Raw genomic sequence first — 27,267 nt, 5'->3', positions numbered from 1 at the left:
ACTCGATAAATACTACCAGAATACATGAATACATGAAAAAACAAATGTCTGAATCAAACAAACAATAAACCGTTACCTTTAGCTGGACAAATAGAAAATGCTATCCCTCTTCCTGTGTTTACGGGTTGCCATTGAAACTGAGCACGACGATTCTGATGATTATACAATCTAACTGTCCCCCGAAAACATGTTTTCATGAAGAAGCCTCGTGGTCTTAATACTAGCTCATTAGAAGATAGCTCAAGTGTTACTAGCTGGACAACTGCCATCACTAGGATGTGTCCACTGGGTACGTTGTTCACTGTAAAGGTGAAAGACCTGTAATGCAGCAAAAGCATCCAAATTTAACTGATAATAGCTCTCTGTGATTACAGAATTCAGCTACATGTAAAATGCACATAGCATTGATTAACATCCACAATTCTTAGCATGTAATACTTTATGAGAGATAATTAGATTGCTACTAAACTATCAATCTATATATCTAAAAATGGATGCACATATAGCTTCTATGTTTGGAGAACAAATATATACAATACAATTATTCAGGCAAATAAATACATATTCTACAAAAGTACACTTTGATTCTAACAAACAGAAATTCAAAAATAACTCCTACTTCCAAAATTTTCCAACAGTGGGAGATTCAAATACCATCGAAATATAAGTACTGGATGTAGGTGGAATCACATATGAAAATTGGTTGGTCTTCCGAAGTTCTTCTAAAGCAGTATCTAACTGGAGCAAAACATGCATAGGTAGCATATTAACAACATGAAGTAGACGAGTATTTGGAGAGTTCACACAAATATTACCGAAGTTAAGGACAGAAGGCCCTGAAAAAAATGAAAAGTATTTTGTTAAGTTTAAAGATGGCAAATGAGTTCCCTTACTTTTTAAGCTTTCAAAATATATTTTGATCAATCAATTTGTATAAAAAATAAATTTTAAAAAATACAATAATATCAGAAATTACTAAATAAGCATTTTTTTCCAGATGACCATAATTAAATGTTTGGACATTATTGGCTATAATTCAATATAAATATATTCTAATTATATGGAAAATTATATGACTAAATAAGAACCATTCACTATAACTTATCTTAGCACCTCAATTTGCAACACTTCAACACCTCCTCTATTCCCACTAGTGCAAGTATTTTGTTTACTTATCTATAATTTACAGAAACTGGTAAATTTCCCATGACCCATTGCTTAAGTTTTCCCCTTAAAATGCCCAGGATTTTATATCAAAGCAATTTTAATAATTTTAAGTTTTGCCCTGCCTTTAACAGCTTACTTTAGTTAAAACTGGCATATAGTAAACTGAACATACTTAGAGTATAGAATTTCATTAGTGTTCATATATGCATACACCTGTGAAACAATCACCACGATAAAGAGTGAACATTCACCACTCCAAACATTTTGTGGCCCTTTACATTCCTTCTCTCCCACTATTCTCCATGTTTTATATGCTGACTTCCCCCTAGAGAGAGAATCAGCCCATGCACATCAATCAATCATCCTTTGTCCACATCTTCCTCATGGCCACCTTAACTGTGCTTAGAATGAAATGAGAACTCCCACTTCAGACCATTATAGCCACTACTTCTTTAATCATAATTGTCCTTCAATCAGTTGGTGAAAACGGACCTAGAAGGGTATACTGTATAGCACTTCTGCAAGGTTAAAAAGGAGTTTTCACTTGTTCTCCTAACTCACAGTCAGCCCAGATGCCTCATGTCTTTACCTCACACAGGCATCTGTCTCTGTTCAAATATATTTCTCAGAGATGTTAACCACCTGGTAAAAGAGACTCCATGAAAACATTCTATTATTCTCGATCTACTTAACCTGCTTTATGTTTCTTCACACCTTGTATATCAATGATGTATTATATAACGATAGGTTTATTATCTTCCTCCCACCCCACCCAAATGTAATCTCTATGAGAGCAGGGGCTCAGTCTGTTTTCTTCATTGCTGTATCTCCAGAACCCAAAACTGTGTCTAGTATATGGTGGTCATTCAATTAACACTTATAAAATGACTAAATGGATAAAGGAATTACAATTAGACTTTAAGCATTTTCTAATGCAGCATACTCATCTTACGGATGAAGTGTTTTCACTAAAACTTTCGAAACACGTATTATGTGTAAGGTACTCGGTTCACATAATTACACTATAGGGTAGGCAATATTATCACTTCCCATTTCACAAATGAAGAAACTGAGACCTGTAGAGGTAAACCCTAATGTCACTGCACTAGTAGGCTGCAGAACCAAACCCAGTTTGGTCTCATTACAGAGCCTTCCTACTCTATGGCACACACGGTGTTCCTGAAGCATACAAACACAATTCCAGAGGGAACTAAGCTAAGAATCCAAGTTGCAGGCATATCTATATTCTGCTACAGATAAACACATACACAGAACATTTTCTATAATAAGAAAGCAAATATTTGAATAAAAAATTGAGCAAAGAGGCCGGGAGCGGTAGCTCATGCCTGTAATCCCAGCACTTTGGGAGACCAAAGCAGGCGGATCACAAGGTCAGGAGATCGAGACCATCCTGGCTAACACAGTGAAACCCCGTCTCTACTAAAACTACAAAAAATTAGCCAGGTGTGGTGGCGGGCGCCTGTAGTCCCAGCTACTCGGGAGGTTGAGGCAGGAGAATGGCATCAACCCAGGAGGCAGAGCTTGCAGTGAGCTGAGATCACACCACTGCACTCCAGCCTGGGCGACAGAGCAAGACTCCGTTTCAATAAATAAATAAATAAATAAATGGGCAAAGAATTTAAAAGACATTTCTCCAAAGACTATATACGACATACATAGACATTTGTCTAAGTAAGTACATGAAAATATATTCAACATCTTATTCATTTAGGGAAATGAATATCAAATCCACAATGAGAAAACATTTCATACTCACTAGTAGGTCTATAATCAAAAAGACAGAAAATAATAGTGCTGGTGAGAATGTTAAAGAAATTGTGACCCTTATACATTGCTGATAGGATTACAACTTTGTGCAATCACTTTGGAAAACATTTTAGAGGGTTTTTTTTTAAGTTTGATATAAATTTATTGTACAACCCAGAAATTCCACTCCTAGAAATCAGATAATTTTACGTGAATGTTCATAGCAGCATTATTGATCATAGCCGCAAATTGAAAACAACTCAATGTCCATCAACTGGGGAACTGATAAACAAAATGTGGCATACTCATAAAACAGGGTGCTGTTTCAATAGAAAAAGGACAAAAATATTCATACTACCACATGGGTGAACCTCAAAAACATTATGCTAAGTGTAACAAGCAATATATGAAAGACTAGATATTGCATAATTCCATTTATTTTCAGAATAGGCAACTGTATAGAGATAGAAAGTTGATTAATGGTTGTCTGAGGCAAGGGGTAGAAATAGTAACTGGGCGGGGCACGGTAGCTCACACCTGTAAACCCAGCATTTTGGGAGGCCAAGGCTGGTGGGTCACTTTAGGTCAGGAGTTCGAGACCAGCCTGGCCAACATGGTGAAACCACATCCCAACTAAAAATACAAAAAATTAGCTGGATGTAGTGGTGCTGCACGTGTAATCCTAGCTACTCGAGAGACTGAGTCAGGAGAATCGCTTGAACCCGGGAGGTGGAGGTTGTAGTGAACCGAGATCATGCCACTGTACTCTAGCCTGAGCAACAGAGTGAGACTCTGTCTCAAAAATAAAAAAGAAAGAAAGAAAGAAATAGAGAGTAACCGCATACGGGCATGATAGTGATGGCAGCATTCTAAAATTAAATTGCGAAGGTGGTTATATAACTTTAAATTTACTAAAGTTTATTCTCATTCTCTCAGTCATACTTAATGAATATGACTACTCTGAGGACTTCTTATATTTCCAAAGGTGACACTTGCATACTTTAAATTTTATGAAATATAAATAATACTTTAAGAAATCTTTTTTTATAAAAAACTAAAGGCTATAGTAGGTTTTTGTGTATTCTCACCAACAATTACTTGATGAATTTGCTTTGGTGTCAAAATTAAGCTGCAATCACGTTTTTCCTGTGGTGTGGATGGTTCTGATTTAAGTCCCTTGTGAACCTGTAAAAAATCATATTTTTCCAGAATTATTCATTATTAGCAAAAGCTATTTTAAGAAATCTCATGGAATAACCAAACGTAAAATATTACACATGCCTTTCTTCTCAGGGACTCTTCCTCCTGAGATGCTATACTCCTAGTGGTTAACAATTTATTAGCTCTGATTGAATTCGCTGCTGAAGACAGCTCCTCTTTTATTTCCGCTTCTGAGAGTGAGGGTGACTTTAGACCTGATCCTGGCTCTAAGCCTATGTCTGTATCATCATATGAATACATGTGCTCCCTATAAAATTAATAATAATAATAATCAGTAATTGAGGTCAAGTCATTCAGAAAATGCATCTGTAAATTCAAGCATTTCCCACAGTGGATGCTGCTGCTGCCTCACTCATATCCACTTAACCAGACTGGTGCACTAATCCACATAACATTGTCCTCTGCTGAGGAGACTCCCTTCTCAAACACCTCATCCAGGAAATTATGCTCATGCTTGCCACACCCAGGGACAGTCAATGACTGATATGGAACACAAAAGGCAAGCCCCTTTGGCTCAAGCCAGCAACAACTACGTGGTAAAATTTAGTCTCAAGAGACCCTGAGTGTCAACTTTATTTGAAACACATCTTTCCTCAGCTCTCACGCTCTCCCTATTCTGCTTCCCTCATTCTGTACAGGTTTCTCCTGAGAGCACATACTCCATAAATCATAGGCACTGGAATCCCTGTCTCAAGATCTGCTTCTGGGGAAACCCATCTAAGACACTTCCAAGTCAAAAGGTAACAAAAGAAATAATTGGCCGGGCGCGGTGGCTCAAGCCTGTAATCCCAGCACTTTGGGAGGCCGAGACGGGCGGATCACGAGGTCAGGAGATCGAGACCATCCTGACTATCACGGTGAAACCCTGTCTCTACTAAAAAATACAAAAACTAGCCGGGCGAGGTGGCGGCGCCTGTAGTCCCAGCTACTCGGGAGGCTGAGGCAGGAGAATGGCGTAAACCCAGGAGGCGGAGCTTGCAGTGAGCTGAGATCTGGCCACTGCACTCCAGTCTGGGCGACAGAGCGAGACTCCGCCTCAAAAAAAAAAAAAAAAAGAAAGAATTGTAGTTAAAGCAGCTCAGTGTTTTGCTTTTATCATGTATCAAAATGTAGTTTACAACATCTAAAATAAAAAAGAAACCAAAGAGTAAAAAAAAAAAATTCTGACTCTGTAGACACCATGATCTGTTGCATATTTTTTGAGGAACTGAACATTACCTCTCTGCTTGTTTCTTCTGCAAGCGCGCACTTCTTAAATATTTAAGATACATTGCATAATAGTTTTCATGTAATTTCTTTTGCTGTTTTTCAAGTGTAGTATATGCATAATCAGGATTCACATAGTCAAATCTTGGAACTTTTGTGAAAACTGGCCTGCAATATAAGCAAGTCATGTTAATATTTTTATATATGCATTTGTTCAATCAGTATTTATTGAGAGTCTCCTAGCCAATTTCCACATGAGGTGTTGGGTGTGGAATGGCAAATAGGACAGATTCTAGTCCTTCCCCTCATATGCTATTCTATATCAAGACATGATTGCATGTAGAACTAGAGCGAAGCCTATTTTTTCTTAATCTAATCAAAAAACAATCCATTGTCAGGTCACTGGGATACAATGGTGCCTATTCTAAACCCATCTTTGAAGAATTAGTCAGATAGGCAATTTGGACAGTGCTAGATTACAGATAAGACTCCAAGAAACTAGATCTGAATCTCACTAGTGTTTCCTAAAAGTTAACTGTTTTTAGATCATTATAATCAAAATCAGAAAAAAATGTAGAATAATGAATCTTTTTGCTAAACATGCTACCTCCTTTAAACTTCACAGCTTATGAAATAACCATCAACAATAAACCTATATAGAGGAAACAATTCATAAAAGAACTGTGAATTACTTTATATCTAAGATTCACTCAACTGGGTTTATGCTCTTCCTTTTTACCCACCATATATTTTCAATAAAAAACAAAATGTCCAAGTATTCACACCTTCTGGCTTTGGTCTACCTCAATCTTCAGCAAATGTTCTTAATCATTAGGATATTCACCCTCAGTAATTAAAACATAAGTATGAAGATATTAGTCACAAAGTCAAATGAAAATTAATTTTTCTTCTTGTCTTCAACAATTCCTCAATGTTTACAGTAGTACAACTTTAACTGTGTTAAATTCTTTGAGAGAGTGAAAAAACAAGACAGCAAACAAATGCTTTGTTGTTCAAAGACAATTTTTGATATTTAAATTTTCCTTCAAGCTCTGAGACACTAAACCACCTTTAGAACCTAGAAATAATTCCTACATATTTTTGAAGTCCTGAGACCTCTAACAAGCAGAAAGGGATAAGGAAAGAAGCAGTGGTGTAAATGCCTTAAATGAGAAAGAGCTGACTATTAACATATCTAAATTCTTATCAGCTCCTTAGAGAAACATCTAGAAATACCTCTGCAGCTTAACGAGGATAAGTTTTTTTAAAATATGCAAAGTACAGGGGACAAAAATTACTATGGAAATAAAATATTTTTCCTCATTTATTTATTCAAAAATATTTACCAAGTGTCTACTCTATGCCTCACGCTGTTCTAAGCACAAGGCATACTGCAGTAAATAAAAACTAGACAAAAATCCCCACCTTATTTTCTTCTCAAAAATTGAAAAGGTAAAATGCATTAAAATGAAATCGAAATTACAATTATCAACAAGCAAATACACTATAAAATTTATTTCATTACTTAAAGTTACTAATTGCTAGCCAGAAAACATAAGGACTAAATACTGCCTTAACTATTAATATGAAAAAGTGTTCATTGAGAAAAATAATTATGGTCAGGGGATAAATAGTAAATACTTAGCCTTATTTTTAAAATTCTGCTATTTTTAGATCATCTGATTAATACAGAAAGACAGAAACAAAATGTTAACATTAAATTAACACATTATATCTCTATATAGATACATATATAGATATATGCATATATACCTATATAGATACATAGATATATCTCTGTATAGATGTGTATAACCTTAAGAAAGAGTTGAAAAAAATACATTAAAAATTATTGCTAGAAGCCACCTCTGCAGGGTGGGAGTGAACAGAATGAGCCAGAGGAAAAAACAGAATTTTCTTTTCTATAATACACAATTATTTAAAATGCAGTCTGAGTGGTTTTTATGTTTCTGTGTTTTATGGTATTTGTCAAGTAATAATTTTTAAAAAGGCTAATTTGGATGGAATTTTTAAAATAATAAGATAAACTACAGAAAAATCTGGACTTTTCCGATTGTAGACAATAAAACAATTATGTCCTAAAAATCAAATGATATTGCAAGCAAATGTCTGCAGAATTAAGTGAGCTTAATGACTAACCAAAGCTAAAAAGACAGGTGCAGAAAGCCCAGAGCCATTATAAAGTTTAGATACTTTACTAGTAGTATACAAGCAGGCAGGAAAAAAAAAAAAAAATGTGCCTTGGAAGGGGTCAAACAAAGATGATGATGATGATGATAACCATGATTGTTTTACACAATTTTATTTCATTTTTTAGCTTAAATAAACTCAAGCTTTCAACCATACTTAATAAACATTACTACTCTAAGGACCTGTTACATTTCCAAAGATGATTATTTATATTATTCTTCTATACTTGTCAATAGCATATGTTAAGAACATTTTATATACCATTCACTTCCTGGCAAGTACATATTGAGGTGAAAAGAGGTTCTAACCTAAAACAAACACAGTGGCATTCAACAACCATCTCACTCCATGTAAAAAAAAAAAAAAAAAAAAAGGAAAATATAATTACAGTTTTATCATTATTATTGCTATCATTAGTGTTAAACAGCAGGATCTGATGATGATGACTCTACATGTCATGTTGTCCATTATGCTTTTCCAAATTTCAGGGTTTTAATATTTCATGTTACCTGAAATGTTTATCGTGGTCTTTAGACCTGATAGCTGCAGCTCGGTCATTGGGAAAGGCTAACAGCACATCCTTCACCGGCTCTTCACATGAGCGATGATTGTGAGTGCGTGTCGTGGCTGATGGAAGCATTGCAACAGGTGCATAACTCTTGCGTTTTTCCAAGTCTTTGACCACAAAATTTCCCGTGGGATTACGGATCAAAGGCAACATACCTTTTATAGAATTGAATATAAGTTTATAGATGGTATTTTTAATTTCAACTTTAAAAACAATAACCATGAATTAATTAATACACTAGATAATTGATTCTAACTTAAATGCTCAACTCCTAAACATATTTGGAAAATACAAAACATTAATTAAAAAAAGACCTACACAATACAATTTAGCAAAATAATAAAATGAATAATAAAAATGCATATATAAAAATATAAAATATGATAACTTGAAGGACTTAGGTTGACCAATATGAAACTCAATTTTTTGTTGGTCCAAAACAGGTGAATATCAGCAACTTCATATGGTTCAACATATAAAAGATAATGAGGAATTAGATAAAACAGTAGCAACAAGTAAATCCATGGAATAGTCAAAAACAGTTGATATTATAAACTGCCTCAACAACAAAACTAAGAAGAATAAAATATAAAAACCATGAAAATATTAAATAAACTGTATACATCAATAAACCAGTGCTATTCAAAGCACAGTCCTCAGAATGGCAGTAATGGCAGTGTCAGCATCTACTGGGAACATTGTAAACGTGTGAGTCTTTGGGCCATAACAAGACAAGCTTAATAATCATTGCTGGGATGTAAGGCATTGATATGTGTTTTAACAGGCCTTTTAGGTGATTTTGATGCACGTTAAAAGATGAGAACTCCTGGGTCAGATCATATTTCATATATATATTACATATATGTTATATTATATATGTATTACATGTTATATATTATATAAGTATTATATATTACATATATTACATATACTATGTTATATATGTAACATATAATATATTACACATAACATATTATATATAATATATTACATATAATATATTATATATGTATTGCATATATAATATACATCTAATATATAACATATATGTGTTACATACATAATATACAATATATAATGTACGTAATACATATATAATATATAAAATATGTATGTTATATATGTATACTATATGTAATATATGTATAATATATGTGTAATATATTACATATGTAACATGTATACATTACATATATAATACATGTAATATAATTATATATAATACATATGTAATATATATGTTATATATATGTCTTTAGACCTGATAGTTGCAGTTCGGTCATTGGGAAATGCTAACAGTACTTCCTTCACATATATGTGCGTGTGTAATTAAGCAATTAGTATATTAAAATAATCTTAAATTAACAACAATAACAACAAAGCCAGATGGGCATTACACAACAGCATACCAGCATCAAATTTCATCACACTTTTCTTGGTCGAAGCTTTGCAGATGCTGTTGAAATTTAAATATACGTGATGGAAAGGTTTTATCGATAAAGACTGCAAATCTTCTTCTGCCACTAAACCAATAATCTCTATCTTCTGCTTCACTTTGAAGACTCCAAGTTGATGTGGAACAAATGAACACATCACATCCTAAAAAAAAAAAGATGAAAAGTAACCAATAATAAATTGGTAGGAAAAACGTTAAAAGCAAATCTGAAAAAAAACAGTTAATAAAATTTCAAGGAAAGCTAGTTCATAATGGTAATATGAAAGTACTTCAGAAATATACCGCATTGACAAACTTTTGAAATATTCATTACTGGAAAATTATTTAAGAAAAAGTAAACATAGTACCAAAGCAAATTCAGAATGGTAGATTAAGGACTTCCAAAAACCTACTTCTCCAGAAGAAGAAAGAGAATACTGGCAATAAAAATTGTCAAAATGTAGTCCTTTCAGATATTTGAGGATTACCTAAAGGCTTACAAAAATCCAAGGAGTATTTACTTAAAGAAAAAAGGTTGAATCTCTGAAGGAATAGAAGACTGTACCATTTTTACTTGATGTAATCCCATTGTTTAAGATTCAGCTTTGTGGTCTCCTTGAAAAACAACAGCCTTGCAACTGTGGTAGCTATGAAAACCATTAGCCTAGTAGCCAAAAGAGGGAAAATAATGAGTTTGGAACACTCCAAACACCTCACTACCAGAGAGATGTACATATTTGTTTTGTCTCTCACAATTTAGAGTTCACTCTGTGTGCACAATTCTCTCTCCAGGGTTCTGTCAAATATATAGGTATGTATTACTCTGTGTATGCATATATGCAGCAATTTTTTTAACATCTCAGTAACTTGAGGTGGCATTACCATTTAAGGCTAAAAGAAGGCCATTCATAAATAAATGCACAAATAGAAAAATTTAAAAATCACTTGAGAACAAGATATTCAGATGGTATTTGAAAAGCTCTGAAATTTTCCTGGGAACCTAGATTGCGACACACATCTGCAGGACTGTGTATATTCCCAGAAAAGATTTAAGAAAGTTCTCATGTCTCATCTATGGCTGAATTTGAGGCTCTTTACAAGGAGGAATTAAACACTAGAAAGAGTTGTAAACTAGTTGACAGAATATTGAAGACATGCCCCAACATACTCACTTATACAGAGGCTCTTGATATAGGCTGTGAGACTTATTGACTCAAGGAATTCAAGGGAACCTTTATCCAATCATTAGCTGAACACTAAATTAACTGAGTAGAGACTTTATTGACTGCACACAATAAAGAAAAAGCTTTCACAGAATTAGTCTAGAGAATCACTAAATAAACAAAACAACAAAAAAGCAACAATAAATACTGCGATGCTGATTTCCATAGTTGCCAAATTATATTATTTAAAATGTCCAGTTTTCAACATGAAAAAAAATATGAGACACTCAAATAATCAGGAAAGTATGGCCAATACCTAGGAAAGCTATAGTTCATAGATAATGTCCCTATGGAAATCCAAATGGTGAACTTATTAGATAAACATGATAAGTTAACTATTGTAAATATTTTCAAAGAACTGAAGGGAAACAAGTCAAAAGAATTAAAGGAAGTATGTGAACAATGTCTCACAAAATACACGATTTCAATAAAGTGTGGAAATTATAAAACAGAACAAATAAATAAATGTTCTGGAATTGAAGAGTAATGTAACTAAAATTTTAAATTTACTTAAGGGACTCAATAGCAGATTTGAACTAGCAGAAAAACTAACCAATGAAATTGAAGACAAGACATTTGAAATTATTCACACTGAAGAGAGACACATAAGGATGAAGAAGAAAGAACAGAGTCTCAGAGACTTTGGGGACACCATCAAGCATAGTCACATATGTATGATGGGAGTCTAAAAAGGAGGAGAGAGAAAGAAAAGGTCAGAAAAAAATATTTGAAGAAATAATAGATGAAAAGTTCAAAAACTTGATTAAAGACAATCTACATATGAAAGAAACTCAACAAAACCCAAGCAGGGTAAATCAAATAGATCCACACCTAAACACAACGAAGTCAAACTATCAGAAACCAATGACAGAGAATCTTGAAAAACTGCAAGAAGAAAGGTAATCATCACATGAGAAGGATTCTTTAGAGATGAACAGCTAACTTCTCATTGGAAACATTGAAGACAAAAAGGCAGTGGGGAGGCGTGTTCAAATATTGAAGGAAAAAGACTGTACATGCAAAATTCTATAACTAGCAAAACTATCATTCAAAACTGAAGTATAAATTAAGACATTTCCAGATAAATATAAATGAAGAGAATGTATCATTAGTAGATTTGCATCACAAAAATATAAAGGGAATTCTTCACAATGAAGTAAAAGGACACTGGATAGTAACTCAAATTCAGACAAGGAAATTAAGAGCACAGGCAAATGTAACTACCTACATAGATAAATATAAAAGTATAAATGTACTTTTGTTTGCAATGCCTTCCTGCTCCTATCTGATTTAAAAAGCAATGCATACAGAAATAAGTATTAGAGTATGGATGAGTTTTTAAAGAATAAGCACATATAATTTGTATGACAAGTACAGCACAAAGAGGAGACAAGAACCATAATTTTATTTGAGCAAAGTTTTTGTATACTATACAAACTAAGTTGGCATTAATGTGAATGAGACTGTTTTATGTAAAAGATGTTAAATGTAACCCAAAGGGCAGCCACTAAGAAAATTAAATGTTTTTAAAGTTTCATAAAATAAATAATGATGAAATTAAAATGGTATATTACAAAATATCTATTTAGTACAAAATAAAGCAGTAATGAAATCATAGAAAATTAGGGGGATATGTAATTATACAAAACAAATAGAAAAATAGCAAATGCAAATCCTGCATTGCTAGTAGTTACATTACATATAAATGTATTGGCACATATTTACCTATGTAATAAACCTGCACATCCTGCACATGTACCACAGAATTTGAAATACAAATTAAAATTTTTGAAAAAAGTAAACGGATTTTCTTCACATTTCTTTCCCTCAGCTGTATTAAGGTATAATTAATAAATAAAAATTGTTTGTAGACAAATATATAGTAAATATATAGTATTTAATATGTAATTTTGGTGTAATTTTGAAACAATTAAATAAAGCTAAATAATATACTCTTACTGTTTTGTGTTGAAAATATGTATACCCTTCCTGGCTAACACCGTGAAATCCCGTCTCTACTAAAAACTACAAAAAAAAAAAAAAAAACTAGCCAGGCGAGGTGGCGGCGCCTGTAGTCCCAGCTACCCAGGAGGCTGAGGCAGGAGAATGGCGTGAACCCGGGAGGTGGAGCTTGCAGTGAGCTGAGATCCGGCCACAGCACTCCAGCCTGGGTGACAGAGCGAGACTCCGTCTCAAAAAAAAAAAAAAGAAAAGAAAATATGTATATTAACCATAGTCACCATTCTGTACAATAGACTCCCAGAACTTATTCATTCTGTCTAACTGAAATTTTGTATTCTGTGATTGACATCTCCTTATTTGCCATCCACTGCCCCTGGCAACCAGAATTCTACTCTCTGCTTCTATGAGTTCAACTCTGATTCCATATATAAGTGCAGCCATGCAGTATTTGTCTTTCTGAGTATGTCTTATTTCACTTAGCATAACATCCTCCAAGTTCATCCATGTTTTGCAAATGACAAGATTTCCTTACTTTTTAAGGCTGTATAGTATTCATACACACACACACACACACACACACACACACACCCCACATTGTATTTATAGAAAAGGGAATGAAATCAGCCTGTTGAAGAGATATCTTCACTCTCATGTTAATTGCAGCATCATTCTATAGCCAAAATATGCAATCAAACCAAGTGTTCATCAATAGATAAATGAATACACATAAATGGATTAGATTGTGCAGTCAAAAAGCAGAGATTGGTGGAGTAGGCAAAAACACATAATCTATATAATTCCCACAAAAGGTACACATTGTATACAAAGATACAAACAGGTTGACAGTGAAAGGATGGCAAAATGATATGTCATATGCAAACAATATCCAAAGAGAGCAGGGTGCCTATACTAATATAAGACAAAATAGATATTGATAGAAAAAGTTGTACATTGAAAAAAGAGCATTTTATAATGATAAAAGGGTCAAGACATCAAGAATGCGTATTATAACCATATATGCACCTAATAACATGAAAAAACTGACAAAAGTGAAGGGAGAAATAGGCAATTCAACTATAATAGTGGGAGATTTTGATATGCCACTTCCAATAAAGATTGGAAAAACAAAGCATATGATCAACAAAGAACAGAGAACCGAAAAACATCATAAACCAATTAGACCCAAAATATACCTGTAGAATATTTTACCCAACTACAGTAGAATGCACATTTTTCCAACGTACACATTTGCACTTTAAATGAAACATTTTAAATATAGACTATGTTAGTCTATGAAATAAGCCTCAATAATTTAAAATGATTGAAATCTGTGCAGGATGTTTTCCAACCAAAATGCAATGAAATTAAAATCAATAAGAGAAGAAAATGTGAAAAATTCACACATTTTGGAAATTAAGCAATACACGTAATAACCAATAGATCAAAGAACAAAACCACAGGGGATTTCAACATTATTTTGAGATGAAGAAAAACTAAAACACAACATACCAGAACATATGAAATGCAGAAAAAGCAGTGACGAGACAGAAATTTATGGTTATAAACAAATGTATTTTTTAAAAAGGCCTTTAATCAATATTCTAAACATCCACCTTAGGAAATTAAAACAAAAAGAACAAAGTAAATTCAAAGGGAGTAGAAGGAAAGGAATAATAAACACAACAGCAGTAATAAATAATAAAGAGAATAGAAAATGTTAGGAAAAAAATCAACAGTCCTGAAACTATGCCTTTGAAATGATTAACAACACTGAAAATAATTGAACTAGACTTAATAAGCAAAAAAAGAGATGACTAACTTTGCTAAAATCAGGAATAAAAGAGAGGACATCACTACCAACTTTACATCAGTAAAAAGGGGTATAAGGTTATATAATCAACAACGGAATACCAACTAATCAGATAACCTAAACGACATGGGCAAATTCTTATAAAGAGAAAGACATAAACTACTGAAACTGACCCAAGAAAAAACTGATAGTATGAATAGCCCCACAACAAATAAAGGGATTGAATTAATAGCCAAAAAAATTCTGACAAAGAAAATCCCAGGACCAAATGGCTTTGGTGGTAAATTCCACCAACCATTTAAAGAAGAATTAGTGCCAATCCTTCACAAGCATTTACAAAAAATTTAAAAGAAGAGTATACTTCTCAGTTCATTCTGTGGCACCAGTTTTATTCTGATGCCAAAATCAAAAACATTTGTTAAAAATCTGCATTCATATGTCCCTTATGAATATATATGCAAAAATCCTCAAATAAATACTATCAAACTGAAACCAGCAAAATGCAGAAAAGATTATATACTATGTACAAGTATGATTTCAAGTTTAACATCTATATGTCAATGTAATGCACAGTCTTAATAGAATAAAGGACAAAACCACATTATCATTTTAATAGACCCAGAAATAGTAGTTGATAAAATACACTTCCTTAATAGAAACATGCAACAAACTAGGAATAGAAGGGAACTCCCTCAAGTTTATAAAGGCAGTCAATGAAAACCTTACAGCTAACATCGAACTTGATAAGAGACTAAATGCTTTCCCCTTAGATGAGGAACAAGACAAGATACCCCTTTTGCCATTGCTATTTAATATTGTACTAGAGGTCCTAGCTAGGACAAGTAGGTAAGAAAATAAGCAAACAAAATGAATCCAGATTAGAAAGAAAGATGTAAAATGACCTCCATTCACAGGTGACATGATCTTGTATCCCAAAGAATCCACCAAAAAACTACCAGAACTAATAAATGAGTTCAGCAAATTTGCAGAATACAAGGTCAATATGCAGAAAACAACTGCATTTATATACACTAGCAATGAATAATCCAGAAATACAACTAAGAACTCTATTTCATTTACATAGCATCAAATAATAATAAAATATTTAGAAATAAATTTTTTAAATAATTGCAAGATGTACATTGAACACTACAAACGTTATTAAAAGGCATTAAAGAAGACATAAATAAGTGTAAAGACATACAATCTTCTGGACCACAGGATTTAATATTGTTAAAATGGCAATATTCCCTAAATAGATTTACAAATTCAACAAAATTCTTTTCAAAATTCCAGCTGTCTTTTTTTTCTTCTTCTTTGGAGAAATTAGCAAGCTAATGTTAAAGTTCACATGTATTTGCAAGCATCTCACATTAGGCAAAAATGTTCTTTAAAAAGAAAAAATGTAGAAGGCTCATATTTCCCAAATTCAAAAAGTACCATAAAGCTGCAGTAATTACAGGCCTAGTGCAGTGGATCACACCTGTAATCCCAGCACTTTGGGAGGCTGAGGCGGATGGATCACTTAAGGTCAGCAGCTTGAGACCAGCCTGGCCAACATGGTGAAGTACCTTGTCTCAAAATAAAAAAAAAGTACATTGTAGTACTGACATAGGATAAATACAGATATGCAAAATAGATTTTTTAGTCTAGAAATTCTTACATTCACATTCAATTGTTATATATGTGACAATATTCTGTGATAACTTGACATCTCTATGAAAAAGAATACATTTCAAACTCTAAATCATGCCATTTACAAAAAATAACAAACAGAATTTTTTTTTTTTTTTTTTTTTTTTTTTTGAGACAAGAGTCTCACTCTGTCACCCAGGCTGGAGTGCAATGGTGCGATCTTGGCTCACTGCAACCTCTGCCTCCCAGGTTCAAGTGATTCTCCTGCCTTAGGCTCCTGAGCAGCTGAGATTACAGGCACGTGCCACCATGCCCAGCCATGTATTTTTAGTAGAGATGGGGTTTCACCATGTTGGTCAGGCTGGTCTCGAACTCCTGACCTCATGATATGCCTGCCTTGGCCTCCCGAAGTGCTGGGATTACAGGTGTGAACCACCGCGCCCGGCCAACATATAGATTTAAAAGTTTGAGCTAAAATTCTTATAGAAAAACATGGGAACAAAACTTAATGACCTCAGACAGTATATGACTACTTAGATATGATACTAAATGCACAAGAGACAAAAGAAAAAAATACATAAATTGAACTTAATCAAAAGTATTACTTTTATCCTTCAAAGATAACTATCAAGAAAGTGGGAAGACAATTCACAGGATGGAATACAATATTTGTGATTTCTGTATCTGTCAAAGGACTTATATTGAGAATATATAAAGAACTCTTGCAATTCCATAACAAAAAGACAGCCCAATTAAAAAATAGTAAAATATATTCTATTAGTCTTCTATTTTGGCAATAAAAAATTACCAAAACACTTGTTGACTAAAATAACTCCAATTTCTTATCTTACACTTGTCAGAAGCCTAACACAGGATGAAAATCAAGGTGTCAGCAGGACTGTTTATTTCTGGAAGCTCTAGCAGAGAATCTGCTTTCTTGCCTTTTCCAGATTCCAGAAGCCATCCCATTCCTCAACTTATGCACCCCACCCCCTTCCACCTTCACAGTCAGAGATCAATGGACAGTAAAGTCTTCCATCACTTTGACACTGATATATTTTCTGTCCTCCATTTCCACTTTTAAGGAACCTGAGAGTATATAGGGTTCACCTGGATAATCCAGGTTAATTTTCCTATTTTAAGGTGGGTTGATTAAAAGTCTTAATTTCAAGTGAAACCTGAATTCTGCTTTGCCATAGAACATCACATGTTCATAATTTCTAGAGATCAGGATAGAGATATTTTAGGGGGTCATTATTCTGCCTATCATAGATATGCATAAATATTTCTCCAAAGAAAATATACAAATGGACAATAAGTACATGAAAATATATTTGTCATCATTAGTTACTGGGGACATTTAAATGAAAACCATAAGGACATGCCACTTTGTACCCATTGGGATGGCTATAATAAAAAAAAAGAAGTACATTAACAAGTGTGGTGGAGGGTATGGGTAAATTGGAATGTTCATTTATTGCTGGTGGGAATATAAAATGGTACAGTTACTTTGGAAAATAGTATGACAGTTTCTTAAAAAGTTAAACATAGAGTTTTCATATGACCCCAACAATTCCACTCTTTGGTGTATTTCAACAATACTAAGAAATCTGTCCACACAAAACGTTGTACGTGAATGTTTATAGCAGCATTATTCATTACAGCCAAAAAGTGGAAACAACCCAAATGTCCCTCAATTGATGACCGGATCAACAAAAGGTGGTATATCTACACAAAAAATATAATTTGGCTATAAAAATGAAGCATTAATACACATTACAATGTGCATGAACCTTGAAAATATTATGCTAAATGAAATAAACCATACACAAAATGCCTTACATAAACATAATATTTAGAGAAAATGACCCAAATTGGAAAACCTACTGACAGAGAATAGATTAATACTTGCCAGAGGCTGATGAATGAGGAGAAGGGGAATGACTGTTAATGGACATGGGGTTTCTTTTTGGGGTGAAGAGAACGTTGTGGAATTAGTGCTAATGTGTGCACTCTCTGAACATATTAAGATCACTGAATTGTATACTATAATGTGTGAATTTTACGGTATGTGAATTACATACCTATAAAGTTGTTATTCAAAAAGAATAATCTTATCACACTTCTAAATAGTCAAAGGCCATTTGACCAGTCTGTGCAGGCCACAGTTCTCCAGTGTCTACTATACTTCTTACATTCACAGTTTTACTAATTTGAAAATTATTAGTGTTGGAAAAATTCATACATGTAGAGGGTTAAAAATAATATTGGGGAGTTAGCTATTAGATATGTTTTGAAAGATGCATATGTTACTGGAGAAAAATAATTGAGTCGGTAGGTTTAAGAGACTTGGACTACAGGAAATCTAGGAAGCAGTTAAAAAGAAAATGTTTAGTATAAAGTGGTTAACATTTGTTGCTATTCTATGAAAACTGATAACATCTATCCAAATTTGGAGAGAGAGAGTCATACTAATGAAGCAGTAAGAGATATAAATAGGAGCTGCATGTATATAAACATGTATACAATAGTTCTTAATTGCAACTGGGAGAAAGCTTCCTTCGATAACTTTATGAACTGCATCACTGTGGTGGAAGAAAGATGATAACATAAGAAACTGAGGAGAAACTGAAAGCGCTCACGTTTGCTATATTTAAGGCAGGGTTCAGCAAACTTTTTCTGTAAATTGCTAGACAGTGAATGCTTTAGGTTTCATGGGGCATAAGTCTTCTCACAACCACTCAAGTCTATCTTTTGGTTTTTTTTGTTTTTTTTTTGGAGACGGAGTCTTGCTCTGTTATGAGACTGGCGTGCTGGAGTGCAGTGGTGAGATCTCAGCTCACTGCAACCTCCGCCTCCTGGGTTCAAGCAATTCTCCTGCCTCGGCCTCCTGAGTATCTGGGACTAGAGGCACACACCACCACGCCCAGCTAATTTTCATATTTTTAGTAGAGACGGGGTTTCACCATGTTGGCCAGGTTGGTCTCCATCTCTTGACCTTGTGATCCACCTGCCTCGGCCTCCAAAGGACTGGGATTACAGGTGTGAGCCACCGTGCCCGGCCAACTCTGTCTTTTTGTATGAAAATAGCCTTAGACAACAGGTAAACAGATAAGAGTGGCTATATTCCAAAAACACTAATTACCAAAACAGGCATCAGGCCATATTTGACCTGTGGACCATCGTCTTTTAACCCATGGTTTAGAGGATATGGGAAAGAGTTATCTGTGCAGCAATTAAAAGAAAAACAGCTCCTGACAACCAGAAGCTGACCTAGGGCTCACAGGTATGCCTTGGTGTTCTCTTTTTCTGCTTTGTACCAGCAGTACAAGTTCTAGGCCTAGTACATATCACCAGTTTCAAATTTCAAAATTCTACTCAAGCTTCAATGTCTGGCTCATACATTACTCTCCTATGAAGACCTTTCTATCTGGTTAGAAGTAAACATTTTGTTATTTGAGTTTCTATATCACGTTGTTACAACTTTAAGATATTTTATATTCTCCTTAAGCCATACCTACCTGTGTATATGTCTAATATTTTAGAGGAAGTAACTGTGTTTTGCATTCCTTTAAATTCCCTAGTGCCAAATGCTTTCGCTGGCACATGACAGGCACTTAACAAATCATTATGGATTCTATGAGTACCAACACAAAAATCTTCATAACTAGGCCGCAGAAGAGAAACAATTTATAAACACTGGCAGAACACATGTTGTTTCTAATCATCTGCATAGCATTTTAGCATACCTTAAAATGTTAGCTGCCATGTAAAAGCAAAGAAAAATTATCTTACCACCATACCCCCTTCATTAATCTCGCCCTTTTCAGGATTAATTTTAAAATTTGCAGTTTTTTCAAAGTGGTACGTCAGAGGAAGTAATTCACATTGATTTTTTATGATACACTGAATTTCTGAACGTTCACCCATGAAACAAGGTTTAAAATTAAGAACTGGTCCTGGATCAAACTGTAGTAAAACAGGAAGTCCTGTGCCTGTCAGTGCTAGTTCCATTTTCTGAAATCGTTCACCTGTAAAAGCAATAATAGCTGTTGAACATAAAGTGTTTGGGGAAGCCAGAATATATTTGCTTAGTTTATTTGTTGTCTGAAAGACCTAATGCGAATTAGGTAGCTCATTCAGTCTTTTCATTCCACACAATTATTGATTGTCTTCTCTGTGTCATGCCTTGTGGATACAGCAGTGAATAAAAGAGGCAATATTCCTGCTGTTACGGACTTTACATTCTAGTGAGGTGACATTAACGATAATCAACCAAATATGTTTACACAGCATTTCATAGAAGATAAGTATTATGGGTAAAGGTAAGACAGGTTGAGACAGAGCACAAGGTCTTGGAGATTCTGTTTTATGTAGAGATGTCCACAAAGGCCTCTCCAATAGGGAGATACTTGAGCCAAGATATAAAGGGAGTCTGGAAAAAACTATGTGAAAATCTAGGAAAAGTTTATTCCAGGCAGACAAAATAGCAAGCATAAATACGCTAAGGCAGGAACTTGTCTGTCACGTTCAAACATCTTTAAAGAACCAATGGCTGGAGGAGAAGAGTAGAAAAATGGTGAAAATTGTCAGATTTTAGATATATATATATTTTCTTTTTTATTATACTTTAAGTTCTAGGGTATGTGTGCACAACGTGCAGGTTTGTTACATATGTGTACATATGCCATGTTGGTGTGCTGCACCCATTAACTTGTCATTTATATTAGGTATATCTCCTAATGCTATCTCTCCCCTCTGCCCCCACCCCACAACAGGCCCCAGTGTGTGATGTTCCCCTTCCTGAGGGTAGACTTAAGAAGATTTGCTGATACATTGGACACAGAATAGGGAAATGAAGAAGTGATAAAGGACGACTCTAAGTTTTTTGCCTTAGGAACAGAAATGATGGAATTGACATTTCTTGAAACGAGAGACTGAAGGAGGAGCCGGCTGTGGAAAAATCAGGAGTTCTACTTGAGACATGCTGAGTTGAGATACCTAGTAGATATTCTTATGGAAATGTCTACTAGGCCACTCTATGTTCAAGCTTATGAGTGAAGATGAAGGAGGAAAGAGTGGAATCTTGAGGAGAGAATAAAAGGTGTGTGATATTCATCTCAGATTGTGTAAGAGTGAATGAATGGGTGAATGCAATAGGAATGTCAAACAGCTTAAAGAACTCACTTGGGATTAGTGATTATAGATACAAAGTGAAACCTCTCAACAAGGTTGTGTGTCTTACTCCAACACAATCAGCTTCCCATGTGCAGACCCAATATAAGCTGAAAGTTGAATTTCATAGAATTAGAGGCTTTTCACTCAGTCACTGTCGGAGACAGACCAACAGATATAAGTGCACATGAAAAACAGGAATTAGAATAATGGACAATGGAATAGAAGCTGGGCAAAAATATAAATACGAAGTTTTTGGGAAACTAGAAAGATGATAACAGAAGAACAATTTTGCAGAGAGACAGCAGTGTAACTAGAACCGAAGAAAAAGAGTTTGCATTTTTTCACTTACGCTCTTAGTAGCCGATCTTAGACTCTAAATTACCTTTAAGGCAAACCTAGTAACTCCATCCCTGGCTATTCAAAACTGGATTAACCTGTAAACTTTGTACAAATCTGGAATTTCCATTGCTGTCTAGGATCAGCAGACATAGCTCAATCTCACAAAACACAATATAAATAGTAACAGAACAATCCATTTATGCCCAAGGAATACAGTTAAATCCTGCTCAATATCACTTATACTGACATACTCGATTTGCATAAATATCCAGGATGGTGACCTAATCCCTCCTTGGTATAGCTCATTTTCCTGGATTTGATTTATAACCTTCCTAATTCTCTATTTTCTCTTTGATCTGTCTTGCTAAGCTGAACGCCAAATCCCATTCCATTTTTTTCCTCACTATAACCAAGCTAATATAACCTGAGAATATAAAACATATAAGGCATCTTGACATGTGGCCTGCAAAACATGTGCAATTATCAATATCCAACAACACTGTCCTGTACCCTACTAACTAGATCTCTAGATCTTGTTTTTGACTGTTCCTATTTTTAGTTCTAAGAGAGCTGAAGGATTAATAGAGATGGAATGGGTCATTTGTCCCCATACCAATCCCTGAGAAATAAACCTAGGCATACATAGAAAAGAAATCAGGGTGTTTTTTTTCTTATTCCTTAAACTCTAGATCATCATGTTTATCTAACATCATTTTAAAATTATAAAGTAATCTAACTTCTAACCTGGAAAATTATTATGTAAATAATTGTGAAGTTGACTTCATAACATGCCACAGATGACACTTTAAGGTCTCTTGAATATGTTTGCTTTGTTTTATTCAATAATTATATATTTTATTAGATTGTCTCTACAGATATTGATGTTCAAATTTTTAAACAATTTAAATGGCTACGAATTTGATAATTTTGTTAATTTCACACTTACTTTTGATGGTTTTATAGTCATCATCTCTCAAAAATCCATCTTTACTTCCTATGGACTCAAATCTCAAAAAGAGAGCATAGTCCTGCCTGTATGAAGGTCCAATATCCTTTTTACCATCAGCCATTAGCCTGTAAAAAAATCACAATGAGTTATTTTTAAAGCAAAGGTGATACACTTTATCACCTTGTAAGAGGGAATATCAATCCAATCTTTAAATCTATGCAAGCAAATCAATGTTAAGGAATGAAAATACAACCATGATCCATTATCCAAATTCACTGCACAGACAGAGAGATTTGCCAAAAGAAGGCTACAGAGTATAAAGCTCAGAAAAAATGAGTTCGTGCCAACATTGTCAAGACAAGAGTAATTTAAATATACCAAGTCATCAAGGTCTAGCTCAAATGCCACTTTCTCTACAAAGAATTTTCTTTCCAGGCAAAGTTCATCTCTAACTAAGGACACTGATTAATTCTTTACAATAGTCCATCTTACTCTTGGGCATAATAAAAAACATTTGTTACAAATTTGTCTTCCCCAGTGTACTAAGTGCATATTGCCAGCCACGCTCTTGTTGTGGACAAGTAATCTGGAGAACAAGATTTGCTAACAGTTAAATTTTGTTTGAGGAGAAAAGGAAAGGAAGACTAGGAAGAAGGGAAGTAGGAGCAAAGGCAGAGATGGTTGATGTCATAGCTCTGCTCAATGGCTATTTTTACCTGCCTTACCTAGAGGTCAACTCTCTAGCAGTGCAAACTCAACTACATTTACAAAAGACTGACACGTAATATTAAATATGAATACAAATAGTGTGGTCAGAACACATTTAACTAAGACTTCAAATCGTACATATATACCTATAATTCTATGCTAGACTCTCAGGTTAATATGCTGCCATGAAAGAATATTTGACATTTCAAAGACTGTGTATTAAACAGAATCTTATAGATTCACCAAAGAAACTACTTGTATGAAAGTATCATTAATAAGGCAATTGTGGATTTACATATAGAACAATTACTTGATTTATTAACCTCTTTAAATTAAAGTAAGCTCAATCTTCCACAGGCAACCCTATTCCACAAAAAAAAAGTACATTAAACATTACCCTCTCACAAATAAGGGAAAATATTCTTGCAATTGAATCAGTTCACACACATTGCAACCTATCAAGGTGTCTCTGAAATTGCTGTTATATATTTAAAACAGCATGTTCTTCAAATTTAATAACAAAACATAGTTCATGGAATTATGAAAAATGTACACTAAAAGTCTGTATGAATTTCAGCAAGCAAGTTTGACTGATCCATGGAAGGTACTATAGGTTTAATACTTAGGATAGTCAGCAATAATTCTGCCCTACCAGAAGCATTGCATCCTCTTTGGAGGGGCCTACAACATGCTGCATGCACCTGACTATTCGTGGGGACAACAAGGTCTTGACTGCACAAACAATTTGGGGCCACACTCCAAAATAACTCAAAACTTGCACGTCCACCACCCCATTTCCACAAGGTCTAGGGAGATTTTTAACTTTACATGAAGTATTTAGAACCATATTTAGAATTATTAGAAATATTACTAACCATGTTAGAAACATCTAGAACTATGACAAGAAAAATCTGATTTGTGCCTTCTGGCAAGTTTTACTATTATAGTATTAAACTGAATCTGATTAAAGTGTGGTTAATATACTTTCCATTAATACTTAACAGTACAATGAAATTAATTTTTGCTTACTTTGGGGTGAAACAAAATGTAATTACAGTCTTTTGATAAGGTTGTAAAGTCCCTTCATTAGGAAGACAGGAGATAATGGTAGTAGTATCTATGTTCTTTATTTTTCTTATGTAGGTGAGATTATTTAAAGCAATATCTGTTCTTTGTCGAGTATCTGTACCCTGTAATGTAAACTCAGATATAAAAGAGTATTAACGTAAAACACACAAAAAAAGTTTTTGAGGAGGTTACAAAATAATTATTGAAATTCCAGAATCTAGGAAATAACAAATATCTATCTTTAAAGTAACATTTACACATAAATTTGACCAAGGCACATCATAAAATTTGAAAAAAGATTAAAAAATTGATGACAACAGAAATACTTTCAATTAGCCACTGATCTATAAGAAGCATTTGCCTGGTTTACTTCAGATATACATTAGTATAAATGTTAGCTTAATTTCTGAATTTTTTGAGGTTGCCATTGGATACACATGAAATCAAATCTATCTTCCCATGTTAAAAGATATTTTGAATAATTAAAAAGCTTGTTGGTTATTAGTAGATTTAACACAATCTCTTTTAAATCATAATACCTGATATCCCCATCACACCATTTACTTACCATTTCTTCTCCCACGGCATCATCTTGTATTATGGCCACCCAATTTATGGGCTCTGGGCTATTATTGTGTATACGTGCATGTTTAATTTTTGATGATCCGAAGAAAACAGGACCAAAATGTATGTATTCCAGCCTTCTGTCTCTACTCATGTTTAATAATTCAATAATCTGCTCAACCACATGAGCTTTGATACTCAAGAGCATCTCAGGTTGACCTTGCAAAATCACTCTACAGGATAATAAAATATGCACATACATACTTTAATTAGAATTCTATACACTTTGTTTTTCTCCTACACATTTCAATAAACAGAAACTTTATAGAATCACATTATAATTAAAACTCAGTAGCCTAAGAGTAGTTCCTTTCATGTACATACCAGAGGTTATCAGGCTCTTCTGTATATCTGAATCTACAAAATGGAATGGCATATGTGCAGCCTAATCCACTGTCTTCAGGAAACAATAAAGTTGTAAAACAATCTCATGAATTGACCTCCGAAAAAACTCAATGGCATATTCATATGGCCCATTATTTAAATGATTTGTATGGTTACCTCTAGCTCTCAAATTCTGAAACTATTTTCTAATTCTTCTCATCTCCCAAGTCCAACAGCTAATCTTATCCCCATCCTTACACCTCAATTCCTTACAATCTAACGTATCTCAGTAAAACCCACTGCTGGCTAGGTGTGATCTCACACCTGTAATCCTAGCACTGTGCGCAGTCAAGGAGGGAGGATTGCTTGAGTCCAGGAGCTCGAGACAAGCCTAGGCAACACAGTGAGACCCTATCTGTACATCAACAACAACAACAACAACAACAACAAATTTAAATAGCCAGGCATGGTGGTACACACCTTTAGGTCCAGCTACTCTGGAGGCTGAGGTAGGGGAATTGCTGGAGCCTGGGAGGTCGCTGCTGCAGTGAGCCGTGATTACACCACTGCATTCTAATCAGGGTGACAGAAAGAGATCCCATCTCAAAACCAAAACCAAACAAAAATCCCACTTCTTTGCTGAAATAAATATTTCCCCATTAAACTTCACTTCTCAGATGAATTTCAATTCTCTTTGGGAATTGCTCTTTCATTTTTATCCCTCTCTGGCATAAATGCAATCTTTCACTTTAGGCCCATCAGATACCACAGATAACTGACTACTCCACAACTATCACCTATGCCCTTATATTATGCTATATCCTATAACGTTGGACATTGAATTGCTCCTCCCTTAGCTTCCTTGATACCATAATTTCAAGGTTTTCTTTTAACTCACTCAGGCCTCACCTTCTCACACTTCTAAGATTGGGACCTTTTTCAAACTTGATGAATAGTTAACAGGAATAGTAGTGTTTTTTTTCTCTTACTCTTTCTCACTCTACTCTCCTTCTCAAATTTATTCTCAACACTTCTGTTTCTTCTACCACTTATACACTGATGATCTTCAACCCTATACAGGCTGAGTATTCCTAATATGAAATCCATAATGCTCCAAAATCCCAAACTTTTTGAATGCTGATATAAAACTCAAAGGAAATCCTTATTGGAGCATGTTGGATTTCAGAATTTTAGATTAAGGATACTAAACTAGTAAGTATAATGCAAATATTCCAAAATCCAAACAAAATTGAAATCTAAAACACTTCTGATCTCAATAATTTGAGTAAGGAACACTCAATTTGTACATCTAAATCAAATTTCTTTCTGGGACTCAAGATAATGTAATAAGCCCCAGCCAGCTCCACCAGGAATCCGAGAAGTGAAACCATTCCAACATATCAAAACCGAATGTAAGATCTTCTCCCATAATCCTGTTCCATCTTTTATCTTCCTTTGCTACAATCAGTCACCAAATCCAGTCAAATCTACCTCCATAGCCTATCTCCAATTTGCACACTTCTGTCAGTCTTCTCAGTTGACCTTACCTCAGACCTTTGTCATTGTCCTCTTGCTTTACTGTAATTTCTAGTCAAGCTTCTCACTCCACATTTGTACTCCCTGGTCTGTTTTGCACACTGCCACTAGCATGGCCTTTCTAAAATACAAACTAATCATGACACTCTCATCTTAAAACCCCCCTAAGACTTCATAGCCTTCACAATAAAACCCAAGCTCCTATAAGGGCTCACACCTCTTTATCACATATTTATGACTGTGATCTTCAGTAAAAAATGTATTTTACATTCCAGTGCCGGAATACACATACACATACACACACACACACACACACACACACACACACACACACAC

At 34.4% G+C, this 27,267-nt stretch overlaps 1 protein-coding gene across 1 annotated transcript in view; it reads right to left on the bottom strand.

Annotated features, from left to right (window-relative positions):
• Nucleotides 1–27,267, bottom strand: part of CFAP47 (cilia and flagella associated protein 47) — a 455,808-nt gene that overhangs the window by 402,804 nt on the left and 25,737 nt on the right. Inside the window, exons 5-15 of the mRNA XM_011960616.1 lie at nucleotides 25,016–25,244; nucleotides 24,409–24,569; nucleotides 22,669–22,796; nucleotides 20,001–20,236; nucleotides 9,550–9,739; nucleotides 8,082–8,295; nucleotides 5,374–5,529; nucleotides 4,216–4,402; nucleotides 4,023–4,119; nucleotides 620–836; nucleotides 77–318 (exon numbers count right to left, since the gene is read on the bottom strand). Coding sequence (XP_011816006.1) covers nucleotides 77–318; nucleotides 620–836; nucleotides 4,023–4,119; nucleotides 4,216–4,402; nucleotides 5,374–5,529; nucleotides 8,082–8,295; nucleotides 9,550–9,739; nucleotides 20,001–20,236; nucleotides 22,669–22,796; nucleotides 24,409–24,569; nucleotides 25,016–25,244 — 2,057 coding nt within the window. The remainder of the gene's footprint in view (nucleotides 1–76; nucleotides 319–619; nucleotides 837–4,022; nucleotides 4,120–4,215; nucleotides 4,403–5,373; nucleotides 5,530–8,081; nucleotides 8,296–9,549; nucleotides 9,740–20,000; nucleotides 20,237–22,668; nucleotides 22,797–24,408; nucleotides 24,570–25,015; nucleotides 25,245–27,267) is intronic.

The sequence above is a fragment of the Colobus angolensis genome, unplaced genomic scaffold (assembly GCF_000951035.1).
Source record: "Colobus angolensis palliatus isolate OR3802 unplaced genomic scaffold, Cang.pa_1.0 Scaffold518, whole genome shotgun sequence".
In the NCBI taxonomy this organism is placed as follows: Eukaryota; Metazoa; Chordata; class Mammalia; order Primates; family Cercopithecidae; genus Colobus; species Colobus angolensis.
This window is presented reverse-complemented; position numbering and strand designations above follow the sequence as displayed.